Genomic DNA, 27034 nt, shown 5'->3' with positions numbered 1-27034 from the left:
CAGAGCAATGTTTTTGTTGTTGGGATGGTGACCACTGTTTTCCTTATTAAAAGGAAATTAAAAATAAGAAGCGGTTATAATTATCATTTTGGACACCGTTCCAGTGGCATTATTCTCAACAGGGTGTCAGGATCATAATGTAGTAGCCAAGTGAATGCCACCCTACAATTCCTTTATTCTCTGTGAGCCAGTAAGATCCCCGCTATCTCCTCCCCTGACATCCAGCCGCGCATTTCCCAGTAAGGCCAGCTCCCTCTCTCTGAGGGCCATTGTAACATTAACAAAGGCAGCCAAGTTGTATTGTTAACATCCAGATGATGGAAGGGGACATGGAAAAACTCCCCACTTCTCTAGAGATGAAAACACTCAGCTTGCACCATTCCAGAGGAAGCGAAGAATTTCCCAGATAAAGATTTATCACCGTCCCCGTCTCCTGCTCTAGGGCCAAGTGCTGTTGCTTGTTCCAAGCTCTCCAATTTTGCATGCTGCTCCACGCAAGGAGGAGAGAACCTGCCTTTGAAATCTGCTAGCCTTCTGCATTGAAAACCAAATGAATGTTTTTGTTTGGGAAAGGCGTTCGCTGGGATTCATAAAAAGCCATTGTCGACGTGACAGGCCTTGTTATTGACTTGGAGCCAAACCTTGAGGTCCTTGCCTGAAGGATCAGGAGGGCTTGAACCCAGAACTGTTATTAGCCTTGACATCATCAGCTCCTGACACGGGATAGTTTTCCAGTGAACTTGCTTGAGATTGTTTAGAAATGTCAAGTGGCCGAGCCACAAGGGCACAAGAACGAGGTGTCAAATTCGCCCAATTGAACAGGAGAATTTCACTCCTCCCCTTTGCTCTCGTTGGCGATGGCAGCGCTGCTGACAACGTACATCAGGGTTACACGGCGTTATCAGACCTCCTCTCGGCGCAGCCATCCCTTGTCAGCACAGTCCATGTGTGAGATCCCTGCTAAGCAGGAGCAATGGGATCCCTGCAGAGCCTCAGAGACCCGTGAGAGCACTTTTTCAGCACTAAATGCGTCGTGGTGGATGGAGTTTGTACCAAACCTGTTTAAGCAGAGGATGGACTCTGTGTCAGCTGGACAGGGGCCTACAAGTTCTGGTTGTGTGGTAGCATCTTGCCAAAGGACACCCGGTATCATGTCATACTGCCAGCTTTGAAGTCAGGAAAGGAGAAGGGCAGAGGAAGCTAAAGAAGCCAGATAGCTGCAAGCGATCTGGCCTACAGGTGCAGCAATCCCTGCAGGTTTTCTCCTACTTCACAGAGGCAAGAGTTCAGTGTTTGAACCCCAGCTGAGGGAAGAAAGTGTGTTAAAACCTCTGGCCAAACTCTCCACACTGGGACCAAGCACAGCGCTCTCTGTAATACTTGCAGAGTACTTCAGCTCACCAGGGTTTAAATCAACCTTCTCAACATCCTTTTCCTTTCTCCACAGTTTTCACTGCCTTCAGTGCTGCCAGCTTCCCCTGGGTACACCCACAGCCTGCATTAGACAGCAGTCTTACCCCTGTGCTCATGGTCTCAAACCACCATGTTGACACTAGTCAAGGCCTAACAAATCTACCATCCACACCTCCCAAAACCTTACACCACAGAGGTGCCATTAGCTGGTGACAATCACATCATTTCAGGCAGTTAAAACCAGTTCCACTAACAAAAATGATAAGGGATCAGAACAGTTTCTGTATTGATCATATACCCACCTATCCATCCCGCCATCTCTCCGCATTTTCTGCAATCCTCGAGGGCACCACTTGTTTCTGTGCTACAGGAACTCATCCAAAACGCTTTAAGACCCCTAAACTAACCATGGAGGATTCACCTCCCTTTCCATCAGGGAAAAAAAAGTTTAAAATTCCAGGGGAGGGCTGAAATCTACCCAGCCGATTGGCTGGAAGATGCCTTCTCACCCACACATCCCGCTCGGTAACATTTCCAAATATTTTTGAGCAAGCAGAAAACAATTGTGTTGGAGGGGCAGAGAGGGCCTGCTAATACCCTATCGGTTTCACATTCCCAGGAGAGTTCCCAGCCCACCGATGTGCTGTCCTATATCAGGCAATCAGCCTTCAGCTGGAAACTTTACCCTGGCTCTACCTATTGTCCAACGTTTTCCTTCCTGCCAGATGATTGGAATCGCACCAGTTGTTAATTTTACACCTGCTGTTTGTTAATATCCCTGGGTGACCTTTCCGAGGACAGCTAGCAGAGGGGATTTCTCGGTGGAGAGATGCACATACGTGCATGTGGGAGCAGACAGAAAGGGAACAGGAAGGGGCCTCCCGATGAATGATGAGGGATTAAAATAGTTCTTGCTGGGGCCAACGTGGGATATTGGACGGCAGGAATGGTGAAGCGGATGTTTAAAACAGATTGAAGTGTTGATCTAAGCACAGAGGGCAAAACAGTGTTATCAGATCCCTTCCTCTTTGCAGCTCCCTCCTTGTGCCCAGTCTGCTGAGCAATGCCACCCATGGAACTTCTTACAAAAGAGGAATGTCTCCCTGAGCTGCTGAAGCCAAGGTCTGGACAGCCAGAAAAGTTTTTAATTTGGGAAACAGAAAGGCATATCTGCCCTACGGCCCTATTCATCTCTTCCTTACCTTGGTGTAACTGATCTTACTGCTATCTCTGGAAGTTATTAATCACCCAGGAGAGGGATGTGCCAGTGCAGCATGAACAGGAAAAACCATTGGCTTCACAGTCCTGAATTCTAGCTGGTCTGAGGAAGTCACAGGTGCTCAGATATCACTGCAACCAGCTTTGGTACTCAGATTAGGTTAAACAGATCCAGCCCACATTAGAACTGCACTCTGGTTATTAAAAATGATTTACAGGGCCAGAGATGGATCAGTGGAGAAATTGGCCATGGGCCGTAGCCATGTCATCTCAAGGTCTTCTACAGCAGACAGGCTCAGGCCTAGCAGGTACTTGGCTGTAAGACGTGGAGTTAATATATATGCAGGAGCAGGAGATGGCACATTTCTCTCTGAGGGAATACTGAGTATTGCATAAACGTCTCAACACAGTGGTGGATATCTGCTGAGTGGTAGCAGATGCTCAGGGACAGGCAAGCCTGACCCTTGCGGAGGAGAAATCACTGATGTATCAACACGATTCTGTGTGAGTGCTGCTCAGTCTCAGGCCTCCATCCATTCTTCCTGGTACAGCATCAATCAAACAGCAAATCAAAGAGCAAATCTTGCTATTCACACAGTTTCTCTGCCCTCTAAACAGGTCAAGCACAACTCAAACAGAAAAAGCCTTCTCAGAGCTGAAGACCAGGTCCAAAGCAAGCTGGAAGGGCCTGTGGCTGCAGCCCACAACTCCTGTAACTTGTCACAGCGACAGGATGAGGGCACCCTGTGCTCTTCTACATGCCAGCTTGCAAGTGAAGTTCTAACCACACCTAAGCCAGCTATCAGCCTCACCGCATCTTGTGCAAAATGGGAGATTTGGGAGTTGGCCACTTCCCAGATTGAAGGGCATCATTCCAACAATCTAAATTCCTGATGTTTTTTTGACCCCAGAGGACATCGCTCACATCTCCTTGCCAGGTGTGGAAGACAGAGCTGTACCCTCAGAAAGCCTCTCTACCAGGTGAGTGATCTCAACTGACCTGTGATACGGCTCTCAGAAGAAAGGATGTTTCTGACTTAATTGTTTTGCTGTGGAGCTCTTGTGACTCCTGTTCCTGTGACTTTCAGGCCAGCAAACCATGACTTTCTAAATGCTTTTGGCCAGAAACTCACTCAAATGCACAGGCAGCTGCAAACAGTACAATGCACCACAGGCAGCATTGGAAGCAGTCTCCGTGTCAAGTTTCTCCAAACACCAAAAAAAAAAAAAAAAAAAAAAGCCTTCAGCTCAGTGAAACCCATCTTTGAAGATCAGGGATGGCAGATGAGCTTCTCTACACAGCCTTACAGATACACAAGCAGCCATCTGCATCTCTGGATCCAGTTCTGTCCTTGGCCAACTCAGTTTAGGAAAGATTTTGTTTTTCTTGGGCTGTTTTTGTTTACAGCTGCTTGACCGAGGCAGAGAGTTCACCAACAGCTGAATGCAGCCCAGGCTCTCCCAAGTGTAAGTTCTCCAGTGAAACATCTGGCTACAAGGCAAGGTCAAATGGGCCTGAAATGGAAGAGGGCCACAGTCTCTCCACAGAGATGCAGCCAGCTGGGAAAAGAACAGGCTTTTCTGGGTATGTTTGAGCATTAGGCTGGGAAAAATAAAAGAAAAAGAGGGAAGGATACTGCAGAAGAGCCAGGGATCAAGAGGTTGGTTCTTTTATTGGTTAAAAATCAAGACCACCCGAATTGCTACATGAATTGCTGAGTCTTATTTAGCAGGAATTGAGTTGTTCCTGAACTGGCAGAAGGTCTCTTCAAGTCCCTCATTTATACATATTTACCAGTGTACATACATGAGCTTCTTTCTTTCCCAGTGTCCTGGAATTACCTCAGGTAACCATGAAAGGTCAATAACAGAAAGAGCAGCTTCTCAAGCAGAAGACCCTCTTCTCACTCTGCTCTCTCTGTTATTTACCTCTCACGATTGCACTAGAGCTGGAAGGACAAAGAAAGGTCTTGACCTGCAACCTACCACAGATCCTGATCCCTTTTTCTTTTGATCCTAAGTTCCTTAGGACAAGGACCACCTGGTTGCTCTGTGTCTGTACAGCATCCAGCACTGCTGGTGCCCATGTCAATGTCTGGTTGCAATACGGACACATATCAACATTGTTCTTGGATGGCGCAAGAGAACCAAAGAAACCATTCAGGAAGCATAAAGAACGAATCCTTCCCTGCAGCCCCAGGGAATGTTAACAGCAATCTAACATCGAGGTTTTCTTTGTTTTTAAAAAAGAGTCTTGTTGTTCCTCTGAAGGAGAATCAGGATAACTCCCACGTGAACCTAATGACCAGGCAAGCACACACAACGCCTACAGAGAAAGAGCTTATCATGGAGACACAGCAGGAACTGTTTGGTGTGATTGATTTGTGGACTACCAAAAAACAGCAGAAAAGACTAAATTCACATTATAGTGCTTCTACTGCACAAGCCGACCAATCATAATAACAATAATCCCTAGTACATGATTTTCACAGAGAAATAGGTGAAGAATAATTGTCTGTTTCTGAGCTCTGCCTCCTTTAGGTACCTTCACTAAATCTCTCAGACTTTTTTTGTGCTTGAGCATCCTTCTCTACAAGGATAAGGACAATAGCAGACACTCACCTACTTCACCGGGTAATGAATGATTCAGATAGCTCTCATCGACCTCTTCAAGTCCTATACACAACATCCGATGTGTCATGCAGCCGTTCGCATCAGCCAGAAAGCTATCGGTTCTTAATGGGACTGAGTTTCAAGGGTGATGGACAGGGCAAAGCCTGTGGAAGGACCTGGCCTCTGAAACTTCTTCCTCTGCCAGCTCTGTCCAAGCTGGGACTGGTTTGCAGCAGGATCCACTTTCCTGTGGGGGGAAGGAGGGAGGGAGGAAAGGGAGACAGCTCGCACTGAGCGTGTGACTGCTATTGCATCCGGACGTCAGGGGCAGAAGCATCTTTTGAGGCACAGCACATCAGCTGCTGCCTTCCTGCACCAGAAATACAGGGCTCCAAATCCAAACCTGGAAGCCAACCAAAATACCGAATGATCGTCGTGCTTCTCATGTGCATAACCTGATGCCTAATTTGCACTGCTTGTGTATCTTAATCCCAGTTTTCCAGAGCTGTCCCATCCCTGATCCCACCAGCAGATGGATTACATCTGCCCGAATGAAAGCCACAGTTTCACCCTACTCAGATGTTTCACACCAAACTGTTGGACTGCAGCTGTTGGGTACAGTTGGATGCAGGCCTCTGCCTTGTACAATCTTTGGTCTGAAGGCACAGATTTCCCTCCACAAGCTTGTTACCATTTCAGTCACCCTTCAGGCTGCCTGTACTTGAGCAAGCTCTGACCTGGAGTCACCGTGCTCCGGTGAACACAATCAGCAGCTCTGAGCACACAGAATTGCTAACATTTGCCTGGCTTGGAGCACAAATACTGCCCCAAAACTCACAGACTAGCCACTTATTGAGTTGTCTGTAAGGTACATCTGGATTGGAAATTTATTCAGACATGTTTGGGAACCCAATGTAGGCCATTTCTCATTGAGCACCCACCTTCAAAAGCTTGCTCGTAACCCTCCTAAAATCCAACTTTCTACACCCCTCATCCTATAGGTAGGATCCCAAGAAAAGAGGCATTTGCTCTGCCATCTGGTATCTGCAACAGTATTGGTGGAGTAAAATGAAAACCGGTCCCATACTTTTACCAGAAAGTCTCGGGGATAACCCAAGAAATCTATTCCATCCCCTAAATAACAAGAGCAGAGAGAATCCCACCCTCTGCTGCCATCCCTGTGGCTCTCATTCAGGAAGCACCATCCCTGATCTGAGACTGGGATACCTGTGGGTGCCCCTCCATCACCTACTCGTACCAATGGTTTAAGGGCGATGACAAAACCTCCAAAAAACTGTGACCAGGCAGCTGAATGCAAGCTCAGCTGCACTTCCATGGGCTAGGATCACGCTCCTGGATCGCGGTGTAGCCAGCCCTGAGCTTGCACTGGGCAAAATCCTCAGCTAGGGAAACAGTCCCCATGAGCTTGTTCCCTCTCTGGTTATTCACAGCAGGGATAAGTAAGGCCTCATCTATAATCACCTAAAAACCTCACATGATTCATGCTCTCACAGTACAACAGCTGAGCACGCTGCAGGATACACAGCAATATACACTGGTGATGCACCATTACCCACTTTCCCATCGCAAGCCCTGTTGAAATGCTGCCATCAAATTATTTCAACTGATCAAAGTAGGAAAAAAAATAGAATATTAAAGCCCCAGATAACAAATTAATAAGAATAAAAGCATGTAGGTGAGAATTAAGAAGGCATTAACATTCTGATGGCATCTGCTGCCTAAATTAAACTACAGGAAAAAAAAAAAAAAGGAAAAAAAAAAAAAAAAAACGAGTTCAGCTGACGCTCAGGATCAGGACAAATAGTTCTCAAATGGAAATTACAGTTTTGAAAATTATGCACCAAAAAAGGATCCAATTTAGGACATTTCTGATTTGTGAAGTTCTTTCTCCAGGTGGGGATCTCAGGCTTGACTGGAGGGCTGGCAACACGATTGGCAAGATGCTGAAGTCGCTCAGTGCCTGCATCCCGCAGCAGGACCAAACTGGCCCGTAGCCCAGCTGGGCCAGTGTCTGGTCACATCTCCAGTCCCCGTGGGGCTCTGTCCCCTTTTGGAATAGGACCACAGGGTTTTGGTGTGTAAAGTGTGTTTCATTCATGCAGACACCGACATGGAAAAGGAGGAGGAATTGGGCCTCGATTTTCAAAGGAGCTTAGTGTTAAATTATGTGGATAAGTGCATCTGTAATTTACATGAGCAGTTACTGTGACAACTAATAGTGAATGTCATAAGTAGCCAGTTGAGCATGTAATGACCTGAGTTATATGCACCATCATGTCTCCTTGGCACACCAAATTAGGTGTGCATACATATTTTGCATGCCCCAAAGGACTCCTAGCTCAGCAAAGAGCCCTAATTTCACAGCACAAGCCTGGTCTCGGCAGCCTAGCACAGCACAGACAGTTTATGCGATGCAAAGAGCTGGCACAAGCTCCATGGCCCAGGTTGGAATGGATCCTCAGACAGCTAATTAATTTTTACTGCTCCTTTGTGAACTGTAAATTACCCTTCCTTTCCTAGATTTCTGTCCCATTTTTTTCCCTGCCTTTCTCTAGTGAAGCAGTAAAAAAGGAAAAGTGCCAATAATGGGCTCTCGTCGTGATAAAAGCAGCCACCGCTCACTCGCACTTTGAACAGAGCTCTGCTTCTGACCAGAATACAAAGGCAAGCGGGTTTCAAGAAGCTGTCCAGAGATAATGACTTTTCCTGGAGATGGGAGGATACAAGGGGTATTTAAAAAAAAAAAAAAAAAAAAAAAAAGAAAGAAAAAAGAAGGGGGGTCATTGTTTGTTTTTCCAGGACAAACACAACCAAGTTCCTCTCTTGTACGGGGGTTAGAAACAAGATAAATAATCCTCACTTAGAGAACGAATTCATCAGTATTGCCTGCGCAAGAGCGAAGGGAAACTGCTTACAACGCTGAACGTTAACAGCCTCCCCTTCCCACTCGGAGAGGAAAGAAAAGCTTCTCTCCGAGAAGGAGTGACCTTCAGACCACACACACACCGCAGCCTTTAGAGCAGCCCCTGAGCAAGTGGTGCCGGAGCAAGGGTGGGCAGCTTCTTTTCACTGCGGCTGTGAGCTCAGCAGCTCAAGCTGCTGACTTTCTCCTTGAATCCTTGCACCCTGCCAAGGGAAGACCGACTAGGATAGACAAGATGTGATTCCAGTGTATTTTCTTTGCTGATGCCGCCGTCCTCCAGATGTGTTACCCATCAGAGGCAGACAAAGCTGCGGGGAAGAGATCATAACACACCTGAGATGAATTGCACAGGCTCTGCTGAAATTCGGGACTGCCTCAGCAGGGTGAGAACCACCACTTCAACCTTGTGTCAGGACACCAGTATCTGCGTTAAATCTGTGATAACAAGAAGATATTACTGGAATTTTCATGTGGTTGCATTTACCAAAAGCCCCTTGAAAGGCCACGGCCGCAAGAACATATGGAAGATCTCTGGGTCCATGCTGTTGGGATGCTGCAGGAATGAGAACACAGCATTTCTGGGGTGCCTTTACGGGGCCCTCGGCATATTAGATACTTGTATTGCAAAACACCGCATTCCTCAGCTCTGACAGAGCCTCTTTTATCTCAGCTGCAGATTCCTGAGTCGAAATTGCTGCCAGATGACTGTACACAGCGAGTTAATGGCCACAGAACCTGAGCACCTCTTGCCTCAAGTCATTTATCCACAGCATCAGTGACGTTATCATGTTCAGCCCATATTTACTACAGCTACAAACTGATTCAGAGAAACCTGGAGTACAGGATTAATCATTTCTCTTGGGATGTTGAAAATGGATACCAGAACGGACTTCCAAATTAGGCATCTAAAAGTCCTGCATCTCCCAGGAGAGCCCCATTACATCTCCCCACTCGTTCTAATGGAATCTATACTATGTGAGCACGGCTTTGCCTCCCACCAGCCCTCCCTGCATAATTAGCCCCGGCTCAGGCTGCTGCTTTCCTTAATGGCTGGAGAACCACTTTCTTCAAGCTGCTGAGATGTACAGAGGAAATGTTTACTGCAAAGTGCAAGCCAACCACAGCCAGTGGGTCTGGGCCATGGTGGAGGGATACAGAAATGGCTTCTTCATTATTTTTTTTTTTAATTTTTTTTTTTTTTTTGCCTCAGAAATAGAACTCACTAAAAATAGCAGTTCCTCAGGAACAAGACTGCCTGAAAATAGCTGTTTCTCAGGAGCAGGGCTGGCTGCTTCTGAAAGAAGTAGCTATTAATGTATAATTGTCCCTGAGGCTGGTTTCTGAGAAAATGCTGTACATACAGAGGGCTGTAATGAGATATGTTCACAGGCGGGAAACATAGGCACCCCTTTCTTGTCAGAGGTCCTGTAAACTCCAACAGCTCACAGAAGTTCATTTGACTCACAGATCTTAGTCACAGATCCATCACAGCACTGGGAGGTATTTTCCTCCGTACAGGTTACAGCAGCGCTCTGGGCGGCTGTTACTATCTGCACCAGTGCATAACAAAAGCTCCATCGGCTCTAATCAAACTACAGTGGTTATTCTCCCAGGACTTAGAAAGCTTTACAAGGTGGAGTCAGCGCTGTCTTTCCACACCAGGTCCAAGAACTTCGTGGACTTGCAGATTGTGCAACCTACTTCCAATTTTCTGCTCTTCTCGGCACTTAGTTTTTCCAAGCAGATGCTCCAGGGCAATAAATCTTCTGAAGAATGGTCCTACAGTTCTGCCACCGTGGTTTTGCTTTATAATGAGAAAAGAGAACTTGCTTGTGAGATTCGTTGATTGGTTGGTTATTCCTTAAAATGTCTCACTCACCCCTCTCATCTCACCAGGAGTTCAACAGTTCATTTCTTGTGTCTTCTTTATCCTTCCTGGCACAACCAGCTGATGCCTGCATAAAGGCCATTCTCCTTCTCTTCTCTCCTTCATGAAAACTCTAGATGACCAAAAGATTATAAAAGAGATTATAAAAGGTCCAGAACAGGTGAATTTTGCAAAGTAACAGCTTTCAGGAAGCAGCAGTGCAGATGAAGTTCAGGGGGCTCTGACTGGTTGCTGTCCTCATTTCAATCCTACAACACCAGTGCCAGACACCATAGCAGCCTGTGTTTAGAGCACGCTTGGATCCCAAAGGCTGGGTAGAACTGGGTTGTATCGTCATTAGATGGAAATCTGTAGACTGCCTCTCTTCCAGACTGTGTTGTGTTTCTTCAAGTAGTATCTCTCCTCTGTTCACTGCTGACATGACACTTTAACAGTCTGGTAACAGCAGAAACAGCCTTCAGAAGGAAGTGTGAGGCTGAAGATCTAGCCACCAAGTAGCCCAAGGCAGCTCGTCTAGCTCAAGAAATTGTTCTCTTTGTCCTGACCAAATTGCAGCAAAGTAAATGGCACTCTGCTCGCAATTACGGCAGGCTGCAATCTTCATTATGGAAACTACCTTTAGTTTTGGGGGGTAGGTTTACATTGCAGTGTGCAACAAAGACGGGCATTCCCAGACTTAATTTTGACCCAGTTTGCTTAGGAGGGAGCACCAGAGAAGCTGCAGCCACACTGATTTCACATCCCCACAGTTGTGGGAAACTTGTAAAACACAAACTACGTGGTGCCAGCATTCTGCTGCCTGACACGGCCAGGCAGAACCAGAGCAGGCACACATCCCCCTGCCACACAGCCGTGACATCTCTGCGAACTGATCTCTCCCTTCCCTGTTGCTAAGTGGTATTGTTATATAATCTAAGCTGCATACACAAAAGGAAAAATCTATAATATATATAAATATATATACACGTATTGGCCATGCCTTTTAATTTGTTAAAAATTTGGAAAATGCCTTGGGACCCTCAAACCAAATAGCCCATGAAAGACAGACTGCTTGGCATCGTTTCTGCTTGGTAGCAGCAGGGCGAGGATATTTTGCAGCTCAGATCGGTTTGATTAAACAAGCATTTTGTTGCAGCCGTCATAGAGCGCTCATTAAAAAATACTCTACATTTGTATAGCATTTATCATCCAAGAATCTCATCATGTTTTACACAATGTAATTAATTAAACTTTACAGCTCCCCTTGGAGAGGGATAAGGAAAAGGAGAGTTGCTTTAATCCATCACTGTAAGGCAGCAGACACTGGGTTAGAGGGAAGCAGCTGTTCAACAGCATGCAGCAGCTCTAGGACAAGAAGAGAAGACTCCAGGCAAAGTCACCCAGGGAATGCACTGCACACCTTGTGTTTGCCTGAATTGTGTGCTTCCACTGCAGCTTAAATCCCAGCTCCTGCAGAAAAAGAGTGATCCCCCCCAGACCTCAGGTTTACATCTGAGACACCTGCAGCACGGCACGCCTTGTCTCTGCAAGAAGTATGCCACCTATTGAATCCCCAGCACTGCTAAAAAAAATAAAAAATAATTAAAAAAAAAGGGGCACTACAACCCTGGCCAGGACCGAGGGAGGCAGAAGACATAAAGCCACGCAGCCACAAATTGCCTCTCACAGTGCTGGAATGCTGTGCAAGCTGCTGCTTAAAGGGGAGGCAGGGTAAAGTCCCCTTAATCCCTCGCTTACTTCCCTCTCCCCTCCCCACCAGTAAATCCACACCTGTTAAAGGTCACCCTGAAATGAAATATATTCAGGCGCTGCCTGCTCCAGCTTGGCTCCCCGTCCCTGCTGCTCGCAGTCCCCCCCCAGGTCGCAGAGCAGGAGGGGGACGGGGGTGCCCTCGTGACCTGCTTGAATGTCAGAGTCGCAGGGCTGAAATCCCACCCGACTCTTAGCTGATCTTTAGAGAGGAATCTCTTCCTCACCCTGGCTTTAAGCTCCTTTCTCGCCGAGTGTATGGGATAACAGGCCCACTGGGCAAGCCCGATTAGACAGATCGGTTGTGCCACTTCCACTACCTTGCAAAAAGCTGGAATCTGAGCTGCTGCAAGTCAGGAAAGGGGTGCAAGGCGTCGCTCGTTTGGGAGCAAAGTATGACAGCAAAAACACAGAGAGATGTGTGGGGAGAGAATGGTGAAAAGAACGACATGTGCATCCGCTCTGCACCCCAGAGCAGCACTGAGAAAAGCAGGAGCAGGTAGGCAAGTATCTTACCACCTCACCAACTAACAAACACAGCCGTGATCCTGTAATGGTGACTGCACCCTCTTTATTGGAGATTTATTGGAGAAAGAAGCCTGGTCTAACTCTCCAGATGTGCAAGCAGCAGACTGAAAGGCCTGGGATTTTAATCTGCAGTGCAGTGACAGACAATTTGCTGGTGGGGGCTGAGCTGGGGCTCGCCCATTGCAACCCCACAAACCTCCTGATTTCTTAGTGTCTTCTCAGAAGATGCTTAGCTCCCTCACTGAGCTTCTCCCAAGATGCAAGCCAGCATCTTGAAAGAAAGAAAGAAAGGAAAAGTACATGGATTGTGCTGGAGGAAGTGATGGTGGATTCAAAGATGGTAGCAAGGTGATTTTTTTAAGCCTCCGTCACGTTATTTAATAGGTCTCCAAATCTTTCCCAGAAAATATGAGGCCTGTTCATACAGCTCTGCTTCTGGGCCATTCACCTGTAGCCCAAAATGGGCACTTCAGTAAGCTGAGGTTCTTCACACATGGTGCTCATGAATGCAGCTCTGCTTGCACAGATGGGATGTGTTCTTTGGGATTGATACCACCATGGTGCTCCCAGTGGGTACACCTCTTTCCTCTTTTCAGCATGAAGAAACTGATTTTCACTGGTCCTTGGTTTTATTTTCATGTTTGTGTACAGGAAGCAGGCAGCCTCAGATACAGCTGTCGCTGCAGCAGATTTATCTTAGTGAGAATTCCTGCTTTGGCTTTGCAAGTGTTTTAATTAACGTAAATTATTTTACTACACTTTACTACTGATAGCATGTAATTATCTCCCCACAGGTATAAATTTAGCTAACCAGACGGCTGATCAAAGACCTACAAAACTAGGTACTTCTGCAACTGACACCAGATACAAGCGAAGGCTAGAAAGACAGGACCAAAGGAGGAAGGAGGAAAACCCCTCCCCGGTTCCAAACACAGGGCTTAAATTTCCCCATTTAGAAAGATAATCATAACATTAACTTACACATCTTCTCAGAGAAGCATGAAGATGCATTGATACTTAAGTGCTGTGAAGGAGAAAAGAGCTATGTGCATGTTGAACTGTTAATTGTTAATTATTGGTAAGCAATCTCCTTTGCAAAGTGTTTTGAGGTTGACTATGGAAAATGGCTCTGTAATAACACAGAGCAAGCAATCCGCTTACAGTCATAGGTTAATTCTCTCAACTGCTTTTGCTGGGTCAATCCCTAGGTATTATTATCTGTGCAAGGGAATTCGTTTTCCTGAGGAAGTCTGGCCATGGAAGAGATTCCAAACTCCACACCCATTTCTCATCCTATTCATCTCAGCAGCCTGCTTTCCACTGCAAGCACATTTTTGGATGAATGAGGTTGAGACCTATGCAGAGCAGCTGTACCAAACATCAAACTGCTCATACAATTCAAAAATAACAGGCTGGATCAGGCTACCTGAGATGCCTGTACTTTTTCTCCAAATTACCAGTTAATAAAACATGCATCTCTCCCTTGAGCTTCTGCAAGTGCTTGTAGCCCGTGATTTCTTTTTCTCTTTGGTGGCTGCAGCTGCCTAACCTGTGAGAGTGGGAAGACACCAGATGGAAATAAATGTTTAGGAGCCAAGAGGCATCCTATGCCAAACCGCATGTTTCAGAACTTTATCTGTCCACTTGTGTAGGTTTGATCCTTTATTAAAAGCACTGGGTGCTTTGTCATCAGTTTGAGTGGGCGTAGGATCAGTTAGGTAAATCCTTGTCTCTTGACCTTCCTGAAGGCCACTCTGTGCTACTTTATACACCTATGGATAGTGTCTGCATGTTACTTTAACATCACTGACCACCAGTCCCAGGTGAGACCCTTAATTTTCAAAGGGTGGCACACAATGAAAATATGATTCCAGCCTCTAAGATCTTATATTCCAAGGGAGGTTGTGTTATGTTTTTTGTTTCTCTTTTTTTGGCAACTTTAATGAAGAGTGTTACTTAACTTTTCAGCCCACAACTAAATCTTTGGAATGGAAGAGGCAATATTATGTGTTATGTTTGCCATTGGAAAAAGGAAGAGTCTTTCATATTTATTGACGTCCTTTGCAAAATAGTTTTTTTTTCTTCTTCTTCTTTTTTTTTTTTTTTCCTCCTTTTTTTTTTCTGAATGACGTACTCCCTATTATTTCCATGCCATTACTTATAAATTTCACAGCATTTTCTGGAGGGGTCTTCAGCAAGATGAAAAAACCTCAGGGCAACAGTCCATTAGGCTTTTATTTTTATAGGTTGGGTTAAACCTTCTTGAAACTGGTATATTTAACTGCATTCTTTATTTAGGGTAGCTGAAGGAGACATTAAGTCCGTATTTCCACCCACAATGCAAGATTGCTCAAGTACCTGAAGGCTCTGAGGGGACGGTTCTCGGGTAGGATGTTAAAAGGAAAGAAGGTTTTGTGTGGATGGACAATATGGTTCAGGTGGAGGAGGAGACAGAAAGAGCATGCTGAAACAGTCAGGGAACGGAAACTCCAAACAGCCTGAATAATCACTGATACAAAACCTGGACTGAATACAAGAAACAGAGGGCTACGGGGTCACGATGCTGCCTGGAACAGGTGTGGAGCTATAAGCAAGGAAACTAGCTCTCAACTGTGTGATTTCTTCTGTGTTCAGGAAAGGAGGGCTGTGGGCATTCTTGTAAGTAAACAGAAATACATCAGAAATACCTTTCTTCATCACCTCGCCTCCTCCAATGTGGATCAACCAACAATACCTTGAATTTTGGCCAGGAGCAGAGGTCAAAGGGAGGAAACATGCTGCAAAACCTCCCACACATCTGTACCATTTAACTCTTACTGCTTGGTTTGGGATTAAAATGGCCTAAAGACTCGTCTCCCTTAGTTGGCCAGAGTGGGCAGTTCAGGCCAAGGTTTAGGACACTGCTGTCCCTAATTGCTTTGGAGTTGTATCCTTTTTATGGACTTCCATTCCTAGCATAACAAATCACACTTCCCCAGGCCTTGCTATAAGCAGTCTGAACAATTCTGTGTGCTCTTCTACTCTGCAGGGAACTCCTTAAAATGAAGCACCTGCCATTGGCTTTTTTCCTGTAGGTGAGTTAATCTGCCTTGCATGAGTAATCCTATTTACAACAATAGGTTGCCTTGCAAGAATGAGGGAAGCAAGTCTGAAGCATGCTTCTATGCAAGTTCTGTAAAAAGGCCACACAGTAGTTCACGAGGGGACACTTCTGCAATAAAACTACAGTTACTGGTAAAGTGCAATAACAAAATAAAGAATAATTTAATAAAGGGATTTTTAACTCATTTAACAGCAACTAAATTCAGAACCCTTTCTTTAAGTGACCAGGCACACTGTATTCTCCTAATCCTACTTTCTGTTAATGAGTAAAAGAAAAATAGCAGGCAGTAATCTACTCCTCCTGATTCTATTTTTATGTCACGGGAGAGCATTATTCATGTAAATAAATCGATTTCAGTAAGATAAAGGATCAAAATACAATACTAGACTGGCCTCAGAGTAGGATGCATAATAGAGTACCATCTATGTAGAAACGACAGAGGTCCCATGCCACAACTCATTTAATACCAGGTAACACAAACCCTACAGATTAAATGCAAGAATCCTGCAATGGCAGGAGGAAAGCATGTGGAATCAGACTCTGTGACCTAAGGGAAGTAAAAGCTTCAAAGATCGGGAGCTCGGTGTTTACGTAGGAGCCCTGCAGGCCCCCTTCAGCATCCTTAATTTAGTCTTTATCATCTCCGATCCATTCCTACAGCCCCCCGCGGGATGGAGATTTAATATCTAGGAGGTTGACCCGCCAGATAGAGTGGTGGATGCCTGTTCCCCGTTTACTGCTGTATCACTTTGCTTTTCGGATCCAGCCCAACGAATGGCAAAACCCTAATGCTGTTTTATGAAGAAAGATGCGATTTGAATAAAGCCTCTAGAGGTCAGGCCGGCTCGCAGCCTCCCTCAGCAGAGGCATTGTGCTGCGTGCCAGTGACACCTGCTGGAGCCCACCCCCGGCCGGCTCCTCAGGTGCCCCCTCGGCCCCCAAGGGGGTCTGCGGGCACCAGAGCACCCCCAAAAAAAGGCAGAGGGTGGCGTGAAGGGGATCCTGGTGCCCCCTGCCCTCTGCGGGGAGGCAGGAGGTGGCTTCACCCGCACAGCCTGGTGCTCGGCCACCTCCAGCACTCTGGTTTGAAGCTCTCCTTCCATAGCCTCCCCTTTTGGTCTGTGACATCCCTCCAGAGGAAGAAGGACCCTTCGTGGGCACTGAAATGGGAGCACGCAGCCGTTTTGGCACCTAAACCGTTGCGTTTCCACCTAAAAGCTGTGGAAAATAGGGGCTGGGGTTCCTCCTCCACCTGACGAGGCCGCATGAGAGGGCTGCTTACCCCAGCGACCCCTCACAACCCACCTTGCAATGTATTGTCACAAATAGGATATATTTGTACGTGTGTATATGTGTATATATTTGTATATCTGTACGCAATGTATTTTAAGTTTACACCCAGGTGTGTGTTATCTCTGAATAAACGTGTACAGCACTAGGGCTGCAGCTCTGGGCCCCACACTGTCAGGCCTCAGCCCCGCGCCCGTGGCAAGCGAGGCTATCCCCGCAGCCCGCACTGCTGGCCACCCTCTATCCCTCAGGAGGCAACACGGCGACTCGGCGACAACGGGCTCGGTCGCGACATGACACCCCCTGAGGGAGGCGGCGGGGGGGGGGGGGGGGTGGCGCGACACACCCAAGATGGCGGCACCCCCTCCCCCGCTTCCCTCCCGACCTTCTTCCCGTGAGCCTCAGCGGCCCGTTCCCGCCTCTCCCTGCCGCAGCGACAAGATGGCGCCGGTGCCGGGTGAGTGCCGCGGGCCGCCAAGGTGACCGCGGCCCCCGCCCGGCCCCTCGGCCCCTGACCCTGCCCTGTTTCTGTGTCTCTGTCTCTGTCCCGCAGTGCCCCTCAAGGACATGAAGCTGCTGGACGTGAAGCTGGGCCAGCTGCCCACCTGGCTGGCCATGAGGGACTTCACCCCCGGAGGCATCGGGGGGGCCCTGCGCAGAGGTGAGGGGGGATCCGTGGGGCCGCGGTGGTGGCAGTGTGTATAAACGTCGTTTATGAGTGTATAAATATCGTTTATGGGTGTATAAACGGCATTTATGTGTGCATAAACGTCGCCTGCTGCTGCAGCAGGTGTTCGCGGTGGCAGGCTGCAGGGGCTGCTTCACCACAGTTTTTGTGTTGTTGAAACCTCGCCTCACGCAGTGCCTCGTTTGGCCTTTGGTAAACCTGCTGCTCGCCTGGGCTGTGTGTGCCAGAGGTTTGTTTTCAGTGACCCTTCTTCTGTAAGGAGGAAATAAGGTCACCACGTTCTCTGAAGATAAGTAGGGACAGAGGGCTCCTATGGATCATTTAGCAAAAATTTTGACCAATGCCTTTGCTATAGATGTAGATATGCCCTTTAGGCAGACTTAAAAATACCAAATGCAAGTATCTATGTACTGCGTGTATAAGTATTAAAGTATCTATGTGCTGCATATATGTTCGTATTAAAGCATGAATTAATTCCTAAGCAGCTTGAGCTTGTAAAGTCATTGTAATGTTTTTGGGAAAATGATAAATAGCTCTATGTTAATTTTGCTTAACAAACACAGCGGTTGCCTTTTCTCTGACTTGATTCTGAGACCTTTGCATGTTTCATCTGAAACACTTTCCTGAAGCCCTGTGAATCCAGCATGCTTCTTTCTGACACAGAAAAGTACACAGCCCCTCTGGCTGCTATGAAAACCGCTTTTCTCCTACACAGGGTATGAGAGGTATTACAATAAATACATCAATGTGAAGAAAGGGGGCCTCGGTGGTATCAGTATGGTGCTTGCTGGATACATTGTCATCAGCTACATGTGGAGCTACAGTCACTTGAGTAAGTAAACGCTGTACACCTGAGTGTGCACAGGGCAGCTTGGAAGGTTGCTTGGGGCAATTAAGTGAAAGACTGTGCTAACCATTGCCACTGCAATCTGAGACTGTCTGTGGGCAGGCAAAGCTTGTTTAGCTCTAGAGCACCTGAATAACTTTTAATAGATTATCAAATAGCCACTATTTTAGTGTGATGAAGAAAGCGTTAATCTTGCCTGTCTGACCTGATGGTGCTTAGAAACTGCACTTAAATTTCTTGTAGAGTGCTTTCTTTCCTGTAGTTTCAGTATTATTTTTCTTGTGACTTCAGTAAAATTGACTTGTTTTACATCGATACAGAGCACGACCGTCGCAGGAAGTATCACTGAGGCATGAATTTCAGAAAGTGAAGGTGCAGCTCCTGACTAGACTTGGCTACTGGAACAGTTACCCAACAGGAGACATCAGAACTGTTCATAACAAACTCTGTACTATTATGACCAATAATAAAGTGCGTACACTTTACACCCACTGAGCTGAGACTCTCCTAACTCGCTTGTTAATTGTACTGTGTGGGTTTGTCTTCTCAGCTTTACGTCCCTCGAGAAGTTTAGAGATGGCTGGAAAATGGTCGGTGTGCTATCTCGGCTGCAATATGAACTGGGAAAATTACTACAGCTGATTCATCCTTAACTATGTGATAAGAAACAATCCAATGCTTTTTTACTTCTAATGACCTAAGTGTTACTGATTGGACAGCTAGCTAAAAGGTTATATTTTAATTTGAAAGAAGAATAGCTGAGCTTTAAGTTTTCTTGTGGCAGATAATTTCTGATCCGCAGTCTGGCTGTCACTTGGAACTGGAGGTATTAGAACAATTTTTCCACTGCAGAGCACTTTCTGAGATCAGTTTTAGCTTTGTTACCTCTGTTAGCCTATCAAAACTCCAGCTACTTTCCTTACTAAGAGAAGCTGGACAGTTATTCTGAGTGGGTATAAGCCTCAAAGGCCACTAATGTAATGAAAGTCCATGGAAAAAAAGGAAAATCTTTGCTTACTGACTTAAAGGCAGGGGTGAGAGTACGTGTACAAATGCAAGTTAGAGGAGCAGCTGTGTATTTGTCCTTCAGCTTCCTCGTGCACTTCAAGCGAGGGCACCCGAGTGCCACAGCTTGTGACCAGCTGGGTGTTGCAGGTAGGACCTGCAGTGTGCTTCTGTCAATAGGAGCAAGAATGAAAACCACTTGTTACGGGATACAAAGAATCTCTTGAGCTTTATCAGTAACAGGAAGGCTTTCAGTTTCCAAAAACAGCAGTTCAGGGAGCGAAGACCTTAAACTTCTCTGGACTAGATGGGAAAGGAAGCTAGACACTGAAGGGTTTGTTCCTTTTCAGACATAGAGGTAACACATCTCAGTGTGGCTACTACTCAGCATCTGGGGGCACAAGATGTTATAAAAACTGTTTAATGGTCTGTCATACCATAGTCACTTAGTCTTGAAACTTGTATTTTGACTGACGTAATAATCCACAATAAAACAACAGCTGTCATTCAAACCAACATAGGCTCTGGTCACCTCTCTTATATAATCACGTTACTCTGTTTAAAAAAAAAAATCATAGCTTTTTCGATCAGTACATTTCAATAAAAACAAAGTATAAAGGCAGCCAGCAAATAAGAGAGGGGTTAGACTCAATAAGGCTCACGTTGTAGGTGCAAGTTTTTCTTTTTTTTTTCTTTTTTAATTCACATTTTGTCATTGGCCCTTTTGAAATACTCTCACAAAATGAATGGGTTTTGGCTTGGAGTTTCTCAGAAGAATGTTCTACCACTTCTAGATGCAGTGTTCCATAAAAATATAGAGCTCCACTTCTTGAGTCTTCTCTTGGCTACGAAATACCTGCTCAGTGTGAGCTGAAGGGTGGATGCTGAGAAAAGGCTCCCCTATTCCTACACTTCAAGCTGTGTTCATTTCCTACCTGCTTTGCAAATGGAAAATGAGCACAGCTGTGAGTTTCCTAAAATCATTGCTCCTCATTGTCTAGCTAACCACAACAGATGCCAATTTAATATCCCCCAATTTGTTTTCACCCAGAAGATTAATTTCTAACCTCCAGTATAGCAAGAAACATAGAGACAAAGTTAAGTGGACGAGAGTTTTGCAGCCTGGTGTGTGTGAGTCCTTAAGTCAGCCACCAGGACAGGTTTATCGGGATCTACGAACACGACTTTGCTTTGTAAGAGCTACGGGACAGCAGAATTCCTGCTTCCTCACTGAAGGGAAGGCATTTCAAGTATTAATTTTCCCAGTCAGTCTTCCTGCTTCCACAGGGAGGGCTGAAACGCTGCAGATTCTCCAAAGAGAAGTGGCAGAAGGAAAACACTTTAAAGAAACACTGGAGTTAAGATGAGTTTACATTGAATGCTGCACCGGTGAGGGGTTTGCGTATCTATTTGCTTTTAGATCTACCTTTCAGCAGGGCTCAATGAAAGTAGACGGAGGCCAAAATCTATTTAAAAAGGTTAAAACATAAAAAAAGTTGTGGACAATTACAAAAATCTTGCTTAGCAGCAACCAGCCTCTGACCAGTTCTTTCCAGTAATGGCATTAAAAAAAAACAACCTGATTAATAGTTCAAGAAATAGTGCTAGGCAGAAACCTTTTCTCAGTGTTTATAGCTCCCTTGCGCTCTTCTTTCTGCTCTTTCACTGTCCACTGAGAAAGGCCAGATGTCCTTTGGTGCATCTGTTGGCATAATGACCTTTTTCACCACACTAAAAAAAAGAAAGAGAGAGGTAAGTTAGGACGGAGCTACAGCTTTTTCCTCCTGCTGCCTTTAATAACATAGCCAGCAACTGTTCAATTCCAGAACTTTATCACACACAAGGAGAATTTCAACATTTGAGGCTTCCAAGACCACTCCACCTGATAAGCACTGCGACACAGATACACTGGGGGCTCTGCTGATCAGCTATCCCAGATTAGATTCATGACTCTGCACCTTAGGGCTACTCAAACGCAGAGAGAAATGTCAGTATCTGATATTACAGCATTCTCCACATACGTAATTTATTTGCTTCCTTAAGTCCCAGCTCTACGCTGCTCATTTACTGGAGATGAAGTACAATAACATAGCCTCGGGCAGAGATGTGACTTTTGAAACCTGCAGTTGCAAAAAACGGGAAAGGCAGGATGAAAATTCTCTGTGCTTTCTCACTCACTGTAACATTTTGCTAGTTCCAGTTATAGGAGCTCACGTCTCTGAGGCTGTCACTGTCACAAGATGCCTTCAGTGGAGTGGGTTTATGTTGTCAGCATTTACTAAAACTTTGTTTTGGAACTGAATAAACAGCTACTAAAGGTTTTCAGTGAAATGGATCCAGCTTCTTAAATACCTTTGTCTGGTCACAGTAACTTCTACCCAGACAAGCATTTAAGACACAAAGTTGGCACACACAATGATGTAACTGTCAAAGATGATGGGAAAGAAAGGTGGTTGTTTTTTATGTTAGTTTTGTTTTTTTTTTTTTTTAATCTTTTCTAGTGGCTAGGGTTGTGGCTTTTGGGGAAAAATGAGCAGAGATGGAAACCCGATTGTGTCAAACTATTTCCCATGATCCTGAATGAGAAACCAAGGTGAACAGTTTATTTTTTGGTTTGACAGTGAGGGCTTGCTGAAATTACAGCTGAAACACTGAACAGTCTGAAACAGAACAGAAATTTCTGTTCATATCTGAAATTGAAATACTCAGTTTCTGTTACCCACAAGGACCTTCCACACCAAAGTCATTCCCCAGTCTCCGGGTGTAAGCAAACTAACTTGGCAGATAAAACTAATATTAATCCTTATTTTGAAGCGTGCAGTTTGACAGTCTCCTTTAACCATCGCTGTGGTAGGGATCCTGTTTATTAGCAGACAAACTTAAGTATGTCCTCCAACAGTCTTAACTGCTCACTGCAAGCCCCTGAGCTGGCAAACCAGCTGTCTCCAGGCTTAAGAACTCAATAATAATTCCCACAGCTATATCCACTCACTAAAAGTGTGATGTTTAATGATCAGGGCACATTTCACTGTGAAAAACCCTTTGCAGGACCAAGACCACAACCACACCAGTCCATTTCTTTTCCTGTGGCAAGCAACCAGCAGCAAAGCAGCCTGAGGCAGTCCAGATGAATTACCTTGTAACAGGTTACTTGCTCCAACGGCCGGGGTCCTCTGTTCCCAGTGTTGTTATTTTGAGACTGCATGACTCCAATGACTTGGGGCGTCCTCTGTTGGTTGGGAGAAGAGTTCTGACTCGTTAAGTGCATCAGGCATGATGACCTTTACGGTTGTTATTTTGTTAAGAAGAAAAAAAGAACACCCCACATATCGAATGATCAATTTTCTTCCAAATCTATGTGTGGGTGATCTGCCAGCTGGAGCACCAGAGAGAAGAAATCAAAAACTGAGGCTTATAAAGCCCAGCAATCCTGCTTTTTCTCTGAAAAGCAAATTTAGAGTTGGTTTAGGCTGCTAAAATATCATTGCCATCACCAAGAGATGTCATGCAGATTCCAAAAACTGGCAGATTGCTGCACAACCACGTATGATGTGCTTCTAGGTAATGCAGGAGTGTTCTGTGACTAGATTTTTATGCAAAGTTGGAGCAACCTTCATGACTACAATGGCACGCAGGGCTGCTAGCTGCTTAATTCTTGTGTAGCACTTCCCCTCCTTCCAGGCAGCCCCCTAGGTAACAGAACTGCCACTGCTGGCCTCTGAGCTGAAGAATTGTAACAATGACTGAGAAAGTTGGCCAAGTTGAGGGGAGAAACAGAACAAAAAAAAACGCCATGCTCCCAGGACAAAAGCAGCAGCAATGATCAGATGGCAGACATTAGAGGGCTGGGAGGAAGGCAGAGAAGGGGCAGTGCTTCATGGTTCATTAAGATTTTTCTCTAAGTCCTTATTAAGAAAAGTATATCACACACACAAATAAAATAGGAGAGGTTTTCCCTCATTTAGTGAGTGTTTCTCTATGTTTTTGCAGGCAAGTCAGATCCAAGAGTCCAGGTATCCTGTTTTGACCATTAGAGACTATAAATTCTTCTAAAACACTGTGGGGAATGCTTTGAGGGTGGGTATGAAGGGGAGGCAGAGAAATTGTGTACCTTTTGCTGTGTTTGTGTCGGCTGAGGCAGTGGTGGTTGCTCTGTGGTTCCCATAGGCAGTTCAAACCGAGGGCTGGTTTAGACCAAAACAAAAAGATTGATTCTCAAATCATATGCCAACGTTTTACCATCAGCTCAAAAAACACCAAAAAAGAAAACAAACATTCAGCTAATTAACTTAGGTTCATGGGAAACAGGCCTCCCCTCCCCACTTCTCTTCACATTTTGATGCTCAATACTTATGCATACTAAAATGCTAAACCAGTACGCAGCATCTCCCTCTAGCTGTGAAGTCTTCTGGAACCTAAACCCATGCAATCTCACTGCACTGATGGCATCCGAGCACCACTCCAGAGGCCTACTGGTAACTAACTCCCTGAGGAGGCCCAGCCCCACACCCTCCAAGTGAAAACGCAACAAACTAAATGTTGGCCAACTTTCCAAAACCATTGGGAAGCACTAGGGCACCCTCATTTGACATATATCAGATCATGGAGGAAACGAGATTACAGGACAAGCCTGGAAACATACTCACTGCATGAATTTACAGGTAGGTCCCTCTGGACAGAATCCTACTAGGTAATTCACACAAATGACTCTTCGAGTGTGTCGGTGTCTGCAGAGGGGACCTGCAACACAAAGCTCCATGGTTCACGTATCATAAATGCGCACAGCAGCACTCACTAGCAGCAGGTACACAAGCAGATCATGCCAAGGAAGAATGGCAGCACCCTACCCTTGATTTACAGCCAGAGAAGCAGCAACTACACAACATACATACCATGTTTACAGAAGCCTCTGTCATACCAGGGACAGTCTTTGATCTTAGATTCCGGGTCGATGTGCAAGAATGGGCATTCTTTGTTACTGCATTCCCCTGTACCAAAGGCAAACACACTTCTTAGTCAATTGTACGACTTCAAGACCAAACTGGTCCTAAACCATTACCTGGATCGTGTAGCTCCCACAAAGCTGTTACCAACATTTACACGTTCAGGCACAACAGTCTTACTGCCTGCCTTAACCTAGGGGATGAACACCAAGCACTCACCCCCGGTGAGCCAAGTTCTACCAGGCTGGATTGTTTGTGTGTGCTTTTAAAAACAATGCGGAAACTGAATTTGAAAGAGCAGTCATGATAACAAAAACCAAACATATAGTGCACCAAAAGTGTGGAGAAACTACAAATTGCGCACTAACCTCACAATCCAAGGAAACCTACAAGACTGTAAGTTTCTGACAGCAAGTTGCCTCATTATGTCCAGATCTCCAGAGCTGGAAAGCAAGTGCATAAAAGTTTTGCACCCCCATGCCCTCTGCTGCTTATCAACTCCCCAAAACAAGAGTCATGCAAAGACCACCTGCTCAGCCTACTCAACTCATAACCAAAACAGAAAATAAAGAACAACACCCAGAAACAACTTTGAACTTCCCCCCTCTTCCCCCAAGGGACAAGCTCTTGAGAGAGAAGACATCTACAAGGCATGGCGGACTTAGGGGCGTGAGATGAAGCGCTAACCAGATCTGAAAAGCTCAGGCCTAACAGTATCAGCAAACTCAGAAGAACTGCAATGTTCTGAAGACAGTACAAGAAGGATGTACCAGGATCCTCTTCATCAGACTCCCACGCTTGCAAGGAATGCTAAGTAGGAGCTACAATGCCCCTTACCAAATTTGGAGTAGAAGTAACACTCAGGCATCTTGGTCATGTCATACTCGTGCAGAAACTCGCACTGGTCTCCCTTTTTGCACAGTCCTCGTAGCCAGTGTTTGCAAACAACTGTCTTTTCCCCGCTGATGTGTCTGAATGGGCACATGCCTCCTGCAGAAGAATGGGGTGAGCAGAAGGAAAAAGAACAATTAAGATCTGCAGCACGAGCAGGCACACAGCAGCAACAACTCTTCCCTCGCCTCTGCAAGAGGGGCTTCAGAAGACTTTACTTTTGTTTATGACTTCAGCATTTAATGACAACGACAAAACAGGGACTTCCAGACAAGTCCTATTTTACCCTCTAACAAGCTGAGCAGTGTAGTGTCCAGCTCTTAAAGCTGACAATCACAACCCACAGCTACTAATACAGACACAACCACACAGGTCTGCTTGTGGTAAATTCAAGCCTTCCCTCACTGGTAGATTTTCTCATTCACCTCCCAGTGCCCCCCCCAAAAAAAAACAAACAAACAAACCAACCAACCAACCACCCAAACTGCAAAACAAATAACCTATCACTTCATAGTTGCTGGAATTAATCCAATATCCTTCATTTTTATGCTCAATATCTGTCAGGCCCTCTCTTAACAAAAACTATGAGCATTGTAGGTAGTGCTAGCAAATCTAATTTTCTTACCCTTCATATGAACATAACAGTATTGGACAGACTACTTGCCTTTTCCACAGGCCGCTTTTAAAAAAAATTCACAGACAGCTGCACCTGATTCTGTGGAGAGAACAAAGAAACATAATTAACTGCAATGAACTTTCGTAGCAGCTTTCAAAGCGTTTCCTTTCTCAAGAAGCAGTCTGGTTCTCAAATACAAAAGAAAAGAAACGTTTTGGTTTGGTGAATTTATTCTCCTGCATGTCTGGCCTTCACAAATATCTCTGTTCTTAGTAAATACACAGGAGGGGAACTTGTGTTAGGTTGGTGGTGCCTGTTTGGACTTTCAGAGATTTAGGTTTTGCCTCTGCTCTTTAGTCATTCACTGCAGTGAAACTTGTGCTCACAGTCCTGACAACTACGGCCTCGTGTTCTTTGCCCAGAACGGCCTGAAACAATCATCGGGGTGTCATCCCTTGCTGATCACAACAGGAATCACAGCATTTAAGAGAATTAAAACACAGGAGTATCAGCCTAGCCAGAAATCTTCAACAAACATCTGAGTCTCCCTAGGCTGCTTGTGGCGGGCTATGAGGCTGCACGACAGCCTTGTGAGACCAGGCCACGAATGCACCTCGAGATGAAGCTTCCCTGCCACCAAAACACCTCAGCTATCAGAAGGGAATGAAATAGAGGGTGCAAAAAGTCGTCTTTATTCATGTTAAAGCCTGAATTTCCATTTTCTAGGCCGGTGCGATACAAATTAAGGCTTTCAGCAGGGAGAATGGGAGAAAGAGGTGGTGTGAGACAAAATGTGGCCTCACAGAGAAACCTGGGGGGAGAGGGCTGAGAGAGAGGGAAGGGAAGGGAAGGGAAGGGAAGGGAAGGGAAGGGAAGGGAAGGGAAGGGAAGGGAAGGGAAGGGAAGGGAAGGGAAGGGAAGGGAAGGGAAGGGAAGGGAAGGGAAGGGAAGGGAAGGCCCCCCGAGCCCCCACGCACTGTCCATGCCGGGAAAAGGCAGCGGCTGCGCCCCCAGCTGCTGCTCGACGGCCAGCTCCAGGTCGAACTTGATGTGGTCCACGCTGGCGATGAGCTCCTGCATGGTGGCAGCCGGGGGGCGACGGCAACGGGAAGGAAGGGGGGGAATGGTGGGGGCCGGCTGCGGCCAGGCCCGGCCCGGCCTGGCCCGGCCCAGCCTGCTCCGCTTCGGCAGCGCCTCGGCTGACGGGGAGGCGGCGGCAGCGCCGCTCCGCGCCGCGCCGCCCGCCTGGGGATGCCGGGAGCCGGCCTCTGACCCTCGCCTCACAGCACCGGGGCCGC

General features: G+C 46.0%; 2 protein-coding genes across 2 annotated transcripts; one reads left to right on the top strand and one right to left on the bottom strand.

The window, feature by feature from the left end:
- The first annotated feature begins 17153 nt into the window (after positions 1 to 17153).
- ATP5MF (ATP synthase membrane subunit f) lies at positions 17154 to 18766 on the top strand. The gene is made up of 4 exons (XM_082772299.1): positions 17154 to 17203; positions 17300 to 17407; positions 18150 to 18266; positions 18602 to 18766. The coding sequence occupies exons 1-4, from the start codon at positions 17188 to 17190 to the stop codon at positions 18628 to 18630; spliced, it is 270 nt and encodes an 89-aa protein (XP_082628425.1). The 5' UTR covers positions 17154 to 17187; the 3' UTR covers positions 18631 to 18766.
- Positions 18767 to 18915: 149 nt separating this feature from the next.
- CPSF4 (cleavage and polyadenylation specific factor 4) lies at positions 18916 to 26973 on the bottom strand. Its single transcript, XM_082772298.1, has 8 exons — positions 26714 to 26973; positions 25785 to 25835; positions 25067 to 25219; positions 24179 to 24274; positions 23933 to 24026; positions 23398 to 23470; positions 22423 to 22515; positions 18916 to 21017 (listed from the first exon to the last, which is right to left on the bottom strand). Exons 1-8 carry the CDS (start codon positions 26814 to 26816, stop codon positions 20949 to 20951), a joined length of 732 nt encoding a protein of 243 aa, XP_082628424.1. The 5' UTR covers positions 26817 to 26973; the 3' UTR covers positions 18916 to 20948.
- Between the last annotated feature and the right edge of the window lie 61 nt (positions 26974 to 27034).

Source organism: Aythya marila (genome assembly GCF_965140915.1).
Source record: "Aythya marila genome assembly, chromosome: 15".
NCBI classification, from domain to species: domain Eukaryota; kingdom Metazoa; phylum Chordata; class Aves; order Anseriformes; family Anatidae; genus Aythya; species Aythya marila.
This window is presented reverse-complemented; position numbering and strand designations above follow the sequence as displayed.